The sequence below is a fragment of the Parus major genome, chromosome 1 (assembly GCF_001522545.3).
Source record: "Parus major isolate Abel chromosome 1, Parus_major1.1, whole genome shotgun sequence".
NCBI classification, from domain to species: Eukaryota; Metazoa; Chordata; class Aves; order Passeriformes; family Paridae; genus Parus; species Parus major.
This window is the reverse complement of record NC_031768.1, coordinates 61577341-61589432: the sequence shown is the minus strand read 5'-3', so window position 1 is coordinate 61589432 and position 12092 is coordinate 61577341. Positions and strand designations below refer to the sequence as shown.

The 12092-nt window shown below is 39.4% G+C and overlaps 1 protein-coding gene across 7 annotated transcripts in view; it reads right to left on the bottom strand.

The window, feature by feature from the left end:
- Positions 1-12092, bottom strand: part of FNDC3A (fibronectin type III domain containing 3A) — a 113281-nt gene that overhangs the window by 53504 nt on the left and 47685 nt on the right. The window contains exon 1 of one of the 7 annotated variants that reach the window (XM_015625730.1): positions 500-534. The exons of the other annotated variants lie outside the window; for them this stretch is intronic. Within the exon in view, the coding sequence (XP_015481216.1) occupies positions 500-506 (7 nt within the window). The 5' untranslated portion in view covers positions 507-534. Of the gene's footprint in view, positions 1-499; positions 535-12092 lie in introns of those variants that run through there. 7 annotated transcript variants of the gene reach the window in all.

Sequence of the window (12092 nt, the reverse complement as noted above, 5' to 3'; positions counted from 1 at the left end):
ATCGCTAGCTGATCTAAACATAGTAACACCTGAAAACCTGAGGATACCGCCACCGCTCGCCTACCAGATACACCATTTCTTTTTATTCCAACCATGAAGCATCACTGCATTATAAGCGGCTCATAAAAGCCCCGGCAAAGGTGCACACACCGGATTCCCAGCGCCGGGGCAGGGAATGCTCTTCCGGGGCACTCAGCGCCCGGCCCTGCGCTTCAGCACCCGGGCTCCTACGGCCTCGCAGAGCTGGGCGTCCTGCTCCCCTCACGGCTCCGGGGCTACCGAGGCCCCCGGGACCGCCGCCACCCCTCTCCGAGAGCGCACCACCGACAGACAGGCCTGGCAGCGCTCCGACTCCTGCCCCACAGATTTTTATTTTTTTTTTCCCCCCGGCCACTGCAGATCTCCCCCATCCGCCACTGCCGCACAGCCGCGGAGGCCGCCGGCCCGCAGGTGTCGTGTTTCACCGCGGCGGCCGGACCAGGCAGGCGGGAGTCCTTACCGCTCATTTCGGGCCGGGCCGGGCCGGGCCGGGCCGTGCCGGGCGGGCGAGCGGCTGCTCCCGGCGCGCCGCGGCAGCGGGCGGGGCGGGGCGGGGCGGGGCGGCTCCCTCAGGTGCGCGGCCGGGCCCGCTCCGCTCCGCTCCGCCCCGCGGCCTCTCCGCGCCCTGCGCTCCGCCCTGCCCGCGTCGCCGCTTCAAGGGGCAGAACCCCCGCGGGGAGCGACGCCCTCGGCCTCATCCCGCAGGGCTCCCCGCTCCGCTTAGTACTCTAATCTACCCGCTGTCATTGCCTGGTGTGATCCGAGTCATTTAGCTGAAAGCTTTTACGTTAATTAGCATAATTAAGTGTTAAAGAATTACTTAGGCCCAGTCCTTCCAAAGGATTTTCCTTGAGCTGACCTGCTAATCAGTTTAGACCTAAGAAAGGGGGTGCACAAACAGATCTGGTTGCAAACAAACACCTTCCGGCCCAGCGTTTGGAGAGCTGCAATGACTTTGATACTAATCTAAGTGAATACTGCGGCTCATGAACACTGCTATACTTAGCATTAGTCTAATGTGAACGGTGATGAATCACTGCTATCCCCAGGAGGAAATAGCATTCAGGATTTACTGCAGCACATTAGGTTAACTATGGCTCTATAACCGAACACCCACACTTTGACATCACACAGGCGATGATATGCATCACTGACGCAAGCACTGACAGGATCAAACACAAAGGCCACAGCAGCTGAAACAATAGAGCGCCAGCTGACGTAGCAGCACACCCCTCTAACAGTGATGGGCTGCAGTAAATCAATAGTCCCAGATGCCACAAACAGTTGCACCACTTTGTCTTTTACATAAGGGCTAAGACTTCAAAGTTTAATTTTGGGTTTCCAACAGCTACAACTAATTGAAAAAACCCAGTAACAACAACCACCACCAACTGGTCTACATTTGTCTTGTAAGCCATGCCTGGAAAATACTTCCCAATTAATACTTTAAGTTAACCACAACGTCTTTACACATATTAGGTGCAACATAATAAAAAACAAGTAATAAGAAAAAAGGAAAGCAAGCACAGAACTTACTGTTTGGCCTAAGGTGGAGAAGAAGCACAAGAAGGAACTGGGATCGCTGCAAGGACACGTGTGGATCAGAAGATTTCAGCTGGCATTGCTGTCAATTTAACGTATCCCTTATGCTCTAAATTCATCCTGACAAAACAATCCCTTCCCTTCCCCCACCCATCTGTCTACTTTTGCCATCAAGGCTGGGGAACAGCAGCTGACAAAGCTACAACATCAATTGAAATGTATTAACTGACTAGGAAAAAAAAAAGGAAACCTATCAGTAGACAGCAGGCTGGCAAACAAAAGGAAAAACTGAAGGTAAAACATTATCATAGTTCCTTTCAAAAGTGGGGGGAGGGGGGAGCATCAGTTTCTCTTACAAAGACTTTGGAATAATGGATAAAAGAGAAGAAAGCCATGAAGCCTAACTAGAGTATTTCTAAAGATTACATCCTAATGAGATCCTGATCTTTCCCATGAAACCACACATACATATTCACAAGAAAATCCCTTCTCAGGCAAAGTGCAGGGATGACAGGTTCCTGTAGCACTTTATCACTAATGCAGCTATCGTTTTTCTTTCATAATGGCCTGATATACTTTCAAAGGAAAAAGGTGACAATGGTTTCTATGTTCAAATGTTAAAAGTACTTTTATTTCACCTGTTTCTAAACAATGACCATGGTGCAATTTTTTAATTAAAAAAAGACTACAAGTCCATGCCTTTGAATGGCACAAACTTCATAACATGAAGTTATACATGGGAATTTGCAGAAGAATGATTGTAGTTGTTTGAGATACTACAATAATAGGACTCTATACCTACTTTCTGAGGCAACTGTGCGCCACAGTGATGAATTCTACTTCACTAAAAAATGAAACAATGATTCAAAGATGTTAATGTAGAAATACAACACACACTTTGTGCTGTGCAGCCCAAACTATTAAATTACTCTGTTTAGTTTGCCAGCTTAGGGCAATGATTTAGTAATTGTGTGGAAGAGTTACGTCAAAAAGTTGTTCACTCCCTCACAGAGTTCCAATTTAAATATTGGATGAACCATAAATTGCTGCATTTCAAAGGGAGTCAAATGTGATATACCACACAGAGAGGCTTTGATAAAAATGTTATTATTCTTAGAAGAAAACTAATCTGCACTTATTCTAATCTAACTGCACTGCATATTTGCGTAGCTTTTTCTTCAAGGAGAGCTTAATTTCCTAGCACTGATGCTAAGCAATACAGATCTGCAACTTTTTCAAACTAAAAATTATTATTTTAAATACTTATTTGAATTTAATATTTAAATATTTATTGTGCATGCTGCCTAATCATGTTGCGCGTGATTCACAACATTCAGAATAATCTACAATTTAATCATGTAACAGTTGTTACCACTAGAATTGGTGTTTTTCTAATCAGGTGGGCTTGGGGTTTTTTCCCCATATAGCACTGCAGACCAGAAAGTTAAAAAGTTAAGCACTGCTGCTGACAGCTGCTTGTGGTTAAGAATGAAAAGCACTAGTCAGTCTCAACAGCTGGCAGTTCGTGATGTGTAGACAGCATCTTCTACAAAAGAATGTGTTGATCCAGAGAAGACAGATCTTGGAAGGAACAAGCATTAACTTCAACTTCCTCCCCCTGCCTGCCTGAGTGCTAAGAATAGTATTACATAGTATAATTACTTGTAAAAGCCTTTTCATCATCCTGATATTCAACTTATTATACTAATAAATGGTTTTTTGTTGGTTTTTTTTTTACTTACCTGGATACATTGGCTTGAAACTAGAATGCAGAATTATCTATCACATTCCACTGTCTCAAAGCACGTGGCATTCAAAGAAGCCTCCTTTCCTTTGTGCAAATTTCTTAACAGTACCCCTTCGCAAATTATTATGTGCACACACACATGCATATATGTGTATACATATACACACACACACACACATAAAATATCTATAAAATGACTTGAATATGATTTACTGAATATTACTTATACAGATTTAATGTGTTGATTAAGAAAATCAATAGCATTCATATAAATGCTGGAACAATTTTACCAGATTCTAAGGTAAGGTATTTCAAAATTATGGACAAGAGAGAAGAGTCCAGGGTTATATTGAAAAAAAAATCTGTTTGAGTAAACTGGAATTAATACATCATATACAGTGTCAGAAAACACAGCAAAAAGTCATATCAGAAAATGCTGCCAAGAAGAAATTCAGTGTCCAACTCAAGTTTTTATTTCTATCCAAGGCAGATATCTATAAAGACGTACTATTCTGAGTCTCTGGACTCTACTAATAACAAGTACTTTCATTTGAAAACCTTTGAGTTTTCTAGGTTTCAATCTAATTAAATAAATGAATACAGTGCAGATTCATATTTCCCATTTAAAATAAAACCACAGCAAACCAAAATTATTATTATTATAATAAATAGCTGAAATCGTCATATTATGTAAAATAAATACAAAACACATCTTTCTTTAAAGGGACCAGTTTGGGAGTGATCATACCTAACTAGAAGATATAAAACTAAGTCAGTAGGATGTGAGGTATTTCAGCTTTCCAGAAATCCCATAATCCAGGATTCTATATGACTTTGCAGAAGAGGGAAAGTAGGTAAATCTATGAAGACACTGGTTCCACAACTAGAGTTCTAGGGTGCAAAACCAGGGCTAAATTTTTTTCTCAATATAAGGGAAAAAGTTAACATCAACTGATTTTTAAAAACCCTCCCACCCAACAGCTCTGTCTTACTGAAATTTTACTCTCTTAGATGTGGTTCTTGTATTAGGTGAGTCTGGTGTTCTGATCAGATAAAAAGATTATTTATAACAATACTAAGCAATGGAAAGACTTTGGTCCTACAGGCTCTACCTCTCTTCACACTCACTGCATACAATCATTTTTATGTCTCCATAGAGTTGTGAGATGTTCACTTAAGTTCACATAAGTCCACCAACGAAGTTTCTAGCAACACTACAGTTCCACCAACAAATGTTCAAATGTAGGTTTCTTAATCATTAAATAGATTTTGAAGTAACACTTATTTATACCATTTTGTTTCAAGTCATGAGTGGAGAAAATGACCCCTGAAGCTGACAATTCAAAAGGTGACATTAGTGATGAGAAATCATTCTGTCGTGCCACAAACTGTAGGGAACAAGACCCAGGCAAATTATACAGAAGCATATGACAAAAGAGAGACTTAGGAAGACCAAATTGAAAACATCTGATGTCATACACCTCACACTTTGCAGCATCTGAAGCAAACACTTGGCTTCAGCAGAGTGATTCACTGGCTGCCTCCAGAGGACAGGTCTCTGCTTCTGCACATTCACCACAACTTGCTCCTATTTAGGAGAGAGCTATGAGCACCAAACTAAGAAACAGCCTGGGTCACTTCTGCTGGAGATGAACCACTAGAAACTGGAATGGAACACACTTAACTCCTTGAATCCAGGAGCTTCTAAGTGGAAAACTCAGAACCAGCCTTTAAAACAGGAAGCAGAACCCAGGACTTCACTTAAATCATAGAGAAATCCTCATCACATCAACAGAAAAAGACAGCTTGCTTTCCCATGTATTTTCCCTCTAGAATCTGCTTTGGAGGTAAAGACGCCCATCTCCAAAGGACCAACTCAGAATTTCCCAGAGCCTCATGGCTAAGGGACACTGCTGGAATCAGGGAGCTACAGGTTTAGATTCTGTGGTACTTGCAGAGCTCAGATTTTTTTTGGTTGTGGATAAGTGCTTTAAACAATTTCCTGCTGATGATACTGTTTGCATTTCAGAATAAATTTAATACAGCCCAAGTAGACAAGCAGCCTTTCTTTTTGGAGAGACAGAAAGGCATCATTTATATACTGTCTCTGTCTTTGATGTCTGTCTCCTGACTGTCCCCTGCAGCCTTGTGTTTTGTAGCATTAGAGGCATGTAAGGAATTCCACAGTCGAAACAGGAGAAGCAATGGATTCAGCATGCTTTGTAGGATTAGCTCATTATTTAGTGGGTGACCTGGGCTGCATCTGAGACTTCTGCAGCTAAATCTAAGTTACAACTAAGGTGGAATCCAAGCATCTTAAACATGATCCCTTGGTATCACAGTTCTTCCCACAGACATTTTTCTCTGTCTTTTCACTAATAACAAGCCTATGAATGCAGCTACAATAGGGGATGCTCTGAAGACAGTGGAAATAAAACTGTGACTGAAAAACTACTGATCTTGAACTCGTTATTATTGCAACTGACACGATAAATACCTAAACATTTAGATTAAGGTTTCTGGTTCTGCCAATGACTTAAAGTCCACACACAAGAATTTTCATCTCCAAAAAGCTGTGCAGAAATTTGATCCCAAATTAATTAACCCCAAACCATGATACACATAAAAAAGCACTGATATTGTCAGTCAGACTTAGCAACACAGAAGGGTGCAATGCTTGCTACAAACATCTGCAGCCTCTTCTACAGTGAAATGCTTCTACTATAGCACAAATCCCTTAACACTATCAGCCAATTTGCACTGCAAACCTCACATTTTACTGCTGAAAGTGATGTGAAAGTGGTTTTCAGGGTCTGCAATCCAACTAATAATCAGGACTTTAAAACTGTATGTTTAAAACATGTTTTGGAATTTGAAGTCCAAAATTTGGTCTTTTAGATGTTTTTTGTGACTAAGACTTCTTGATTCTCCACAATGAATTCTTTACAGATCAGTTCAACAAGGCATTATTTTCTAGAAATCTCAAGCAAGTTACCAGATATGGGAAATAAGAGCATCTATGACAGAGGCTTCTCATGATAAAAAGCTTTCAGCAATGTTAATAAACATTACCAGAAAGAAAGTATCTGGAAAAGCAGTAAGCTGGGACCAGAAAAAAAGATAAGCCTATACCACTGCTGTCTTCTTTTCAAATTCAATTTGCTTTGTAACCAAATACGTTTTGGAAAGTAACACACCCACTGCTTTGGCATCCAAAATGAACCTGAAGCCAGAAAGAACTATGCAAAGAATCTACTTACCTGTGCCAAACAAGAAGCCAGGGATGAAACAACTAACTTGGCTTAGACATATAATGGTTGTCATTCCAAACCAGAAGAAAGGAAAAAAGATACATGCATATGATGGGTTCCTTACCATTATGTTCAGATCAATATATCCCTCCATGAAGGAGCCAAGACAAGAAAATTGCTTAGTAGCTGTAAAGTAAACGTGCCCTTCGTGTAGAAATCTTTTTATTGCTTCATTATTGTGAGGATGCAGGAGATGTAAATTTTCTGTTGTTAAACCATGAGGGCTTGAGGCCTTCATGAAAAACACCTCATGAATCAAGCCTATTCACCTGCAATTGCAATTTCATTCCTTTCTCCCATTATCATACACCAAGATCCACCAGAAATGGATTCCATACAGAAGCCTGAAGACCAATACCAAAGCAGTACTTTTATCCATATGCCTCCCCACTGGACTGCTCTTCTAGAGCACCACTCTCCTATGTAATTATACATTTTTTTATTTCTTGTAATTACATAAAAGTATTTCACATTATTATACAAAAGTATTTCACAGCCATTTGATAGCAAACTGGACTCTAGACTAGCTCTGGCTTTATTATTTTTTTTTTTAAATCTCTGTTGTTTTCTACCAAGAGTAATTTTTAGCCAAGCAAATCAAGCTCTTCTATTTTCTTTTTATATTTTCTCCTGAATATCCTAGCAGATTTTTTTTGTAACACCTGGAGTCAGCTTCAATTCATTTTTTGTAAACATGAGTTATCAAATTACAGTTGAAATCTCAGCAGAATCCTGTAAAATGCTACTAAACATCCCAAGCTATACTGACAACAACTGTCCTGATGTCTTTTATAATCACACTAAGCTTTAAAGATACATTATACTGGAGATAATGTTTATCTTATGAGTCAAATAGATAGCCTGTCTGCTTCTTCCTCCTCCTTATCAAGTTTCAAGTGAAGAGATCCCCATCTATAAATTATTAATCTAATGCATGACCTTGCATTGTATATAACTGCATTTAATCCAGTTCAGTGGTACCATTCAAACAACACTCCTTCAGACTACTACTGCATGTTCTTGTTGATCCTTTACCAGCTCTGGAATATGGATTTACTGAGCTATTAGAGTAGTCTGAATGATCAGCTTTGCTGAAATACCAAGTATTTCAAGAATGTCTCGTTAGCTGAAAGACACCAGAGTACATTGATTACTGAGCGAATAAGGAGGAATATATTTACATCCTAGGCTAGCTGTGCATCATGCTTTAGCATTCAATCCTTTCCCATTTCGTGCACAATTTAGAATCTTTGAAAAAAAAAAAGGTTATATTGTGTCTGCCGAAGTTTTTTGGAAAAAGTCATCAAAACCATTCTGTTTTATGCTTTCAAGGAAACAGGCAACATGTAGGTATCTGGCCTCAAGACTCCTCAAGACTGCACACCTGCAATTCTTTACATCTGCATTTTCTAATCCTATCTGTTTCCCACTGGCCCTCGCATCTGCCAAAACTATATCCTAAATACATGTAACCTTACACTACATTAAACCTCTTTTTCTCTGTGGGATGCTCCCAGGCAGACACTTCAGATAGTTTTTTCAGCTCTCTAAAGCTGCACAGAAACATCTACTGTACTACTTGCCCAGACCCAGAGCACAGTAGCATCATACAAGAATATGATCCAGCAACGTACATTTATGCAGTTCTGAAAAGAACTCCAAACCCAATACCCTTCTGTTTAACTACTGTCACCAACATGAGACTAGATTCTTTCCCATCAAAAATAATGGATCTGTTTTTCAGTTGAGAGGACAAGACTCAGTAACTAAAAAAAAAAAAAGACAACGCACTGAAATTCTATGAACATAATGCACAATTGGAAGCTATTGTGGAGAAATCAGAGCTCTGTATTTGAAAGACATGACAGTGGATGAACAGAGAAAGCTGTGTGGGCACATTAATAATCTACTACGTGTCATATCTTTGCTGGAAAGTGATGCAAGGAAACTTTGATGTGTATATAGCTGCAACTAAAATAAAAGGGTATTTCCAAGGTACATTTTCTTCCTGGTCATGCAATTTTCCTTTTCATAAGCATTAGAAGGATGTGGTAAGCATAAAACCATATCTTTTACAAATATTTTATTGAAAATGCTACATAGATATCATGTCAGATTTACAATCTGTGTAGAAATGAACTGCTCTAACACACATGGGCCAGAAGTGAAAAAGTGATCAAACCATCAATAATCAATCTCAAAAGCCTCATGCCCGACAGTCCTCTTGTATCCATTCATAGCACAAATCAAGGAAATGAATGGAAGTTAGTCTCACACCAGCCAGTCCTCTGCACCTCTGTGTGGTGGTTTTAAAGCACTAGCTAAAAATCACTAGAAAATTACTTAATTTTTGTGGTGAGATATGGACTAGAAGAAGGGAAAAACAGGCTCAAAACTTAAAAGGAATAAAGAAAGTTTATTAGCAGAACTACAAGAATAAGAAACCAGAATAAAACTTCGAGAAACTTTTTTTTCTCTACTGCCTAATTATTTTTTGTCTGACAACACAGAGACAAAACTTAGTGGTTAAAACAGTATTAACTATACAATAATCTTTTCATCAGTCTTTGTAGAGAAAGGAGTTTTCTTTTGTCATTTCATGGAGAGTTCTTACAAGAAAAATAGTTTTCTCATGGCTTTTTATTCTCATGAGGGCAGCCACCCAGAAGAAAACTCTCTGCCATCATCTGCTCTCCTCCCATTTTCACACCACTCTGAGGTGTGTTCATGGGCCATGAACTTAAGGGGTGTTATTTTAAGGATGAGTTATTCAAAAGCAAAGGTTTTCTTCATTTGTCTCTGTGATGATCTCTGGGAACAGAGGTTTTCTTCTTTTCTTCTTGAGGGCCAAGTGTCTCTATCAACTCCCACTTCTCTGTTCCACATCTCATGGGATCACAACCACTCTATCATTTACTCAGCTTCATTAATGGATACCTTTCCTCAGACTTACACTTTGAAATACTTCATTCCCCCCCGCAAATACTCAAACTCCCAGCAGCCTCCAGCAGCCTCTCTTAAAGCCCTTCCATATGTGTTCCTTTTCTGAAATACCAATCTATCACATTCTGATCAATATTTCAGCTCTCTTAGCAGGTGATTTTTAAAACTCATTCATGTTGGAAGAACTTTAACTGGTTCCAGTTGTTTAGACTGCTCTTGTAACTTACTAAATATTTTCACTTATTAATGCATTGCATAGCCATCAGATGCTCCCCTAAACTGCATTGTTAGCAGTGTCAAACTCAAATGAGATACAGTCACTCTGCTTCTGACCCCAATTCAGACAAAAATTCTCTTTTGGAAAAAAACACAGTTTAGCTTCTCAAAGTCTCAAACTCACCTTGGGCTTTAGGCACCCCAAGGATCTGCGTACAAGGTAGCTTTACTGTTTTATTTGTATGTTCTATTACTTGAAATATAAAACTTCAGGTAAGAGTTCAGATTTAACTGAATTTTAAATCTAGGTAAGAGTCAAAGTACCTTTTTTTTTTTGGTAAATCTAATAGAATCCGATCCAAAATGTTTGCCTGATCACAAAAGAAGAAACAAAATACAAAGCATATGGAAAGCATAACAGAAAGAATAAATGCAAACTTAAGTACGTTTCATATAATTTTCCAAATCTACCTGCTGCTTAAGAGCTTTACAGAGACGTCTCTTTGCTGCATAAACCAAAAGACTTAACTCTGTCCACAGAGTGGTGCCTCTCAAAGCACAAACTCTTCAAGTCTAAAGCAGCTGAGGATGTAACATAATAGCACTTCACTTAAATGCTATCTTTTAAGAGACTATCTTACAGGCAACTCGTTAGAAAAACAGAAGAGAGAGGCTGACCACTGTCTGTATATTAACTCCTTTTAAGAATTATTAATGAGCAATAATATTTACTACTGGTTTGGCACTTATATTTTTTACTGCAGCTCTTTCTTCAGTTGCCTTGAAAGGCACATCCATCCAACCTCTGAACTGTGAAGATCATCCAAGGGAAACATATTATACACAGTATTTATGAAAATGGCCCATATATAGAGCATCAAAGTGAAAGGATAAGATAACTTTTGAGGAATGGGCTACAAACTGAGAACAAGCAAAGGAGATAAAGCAGATCCTTACTGAACAGCTGATTAATCAAAAGGGAAGGAAGGTGGCATCATCTTCTCCAGAAGCTCTAGTATCATTAATCTGAGACCCCATCTACAAATTACTGGATGCTACACAGTCACTTGAAAAAATCTGAAGTTCTTTGAATGATATCCTAGAGCACCTGCCCTACACAACTGAATTTTCTAGGACAACTGGAAAGCTCTTTGTAGCGTGAGAAAGAGCTTCTCTCTGGCATAAAAACAAAAGAAGTGTGGATACAAGAAGAGCAGTGTGGATAGCTGTATTCACTTCCAATGAATTTGGCCCTTGCAACTTTGAAATCCCTTATGAATACACTGTTTCTTAATGGCTTTAAATGGCTGAACTTACTTGTAATCAGTCTTTAATTCACATTACACTGGAGCTGTTAATATTTGTGCACAGCTAGCCTATATGTAATGATCTTGGTTATCTTCTGTCTCTTCTTCCTTTCCCTCATTTGGATAATAAGCTGCTTTATGAGTAAAACAGATTGCTGCTTGTCTGCAAAAGGAAGAAGGGGAAGTTATATTATCACGATTTTAAATAAAGTTGAAAAGTGACATGAACATGTAAGTCATGCAAGCTGACAAAACCTCAGTCATTTCACAGACAGTCAAAAAAGACAGCTATTAATTTACTATTAATAACACATGCACAGCCACATCTACCAAGCCATGTGCCATGTGCTGCTGAATCATCTATTACTACCAAAAGAAAAAAAAAAAAAGAAAACAAAAGAAAAAGAAAAAAAAACCAGCTAAACTAAGAACAGAGTTAAAAATCTCTGGATTCTAAGTTGCAGCATTTAGTTTAGTTCTCGCAAGAACAGACAACACACTAGCCTTGCACAGGGGAAAATGAAGGAAAGGGAGACTAATCTCCTCGGTACCCAACAACTTTTGCCATCAGAGAAGGCGCGGAGGCAGAGCAACGTCAGCTTGTAAATTTGCTGTCATGGTTGTGACAACCTGAGCATGTTTGAGGAACTGGCTCTGTTCTGAGGAATTCTGGAAAAGAATGGCCACGAGAGCTTCTACACAACTATGAAGACTGTTTTCCTTCCCAGGGCGTATACAACCCTTCACAACTATCAAGGGCCTGGCAGTGGCACAATAAGGCAGCCATGACTACAAATGGGACAAGAGTAAACCAAAATCAATTCAGAGCTATTTCTTACTAACAGTGATTGTGGCATAGAAGTCTGAACAGTTTGACAGCTACAACTATACTTCAAGAATGCAGCAATACAATTTGAATTGCACTATAGGGAGCTCTCCTGAGGTCTCATCTATCAACACAGTATTTTCCAACAGATGACACACCAG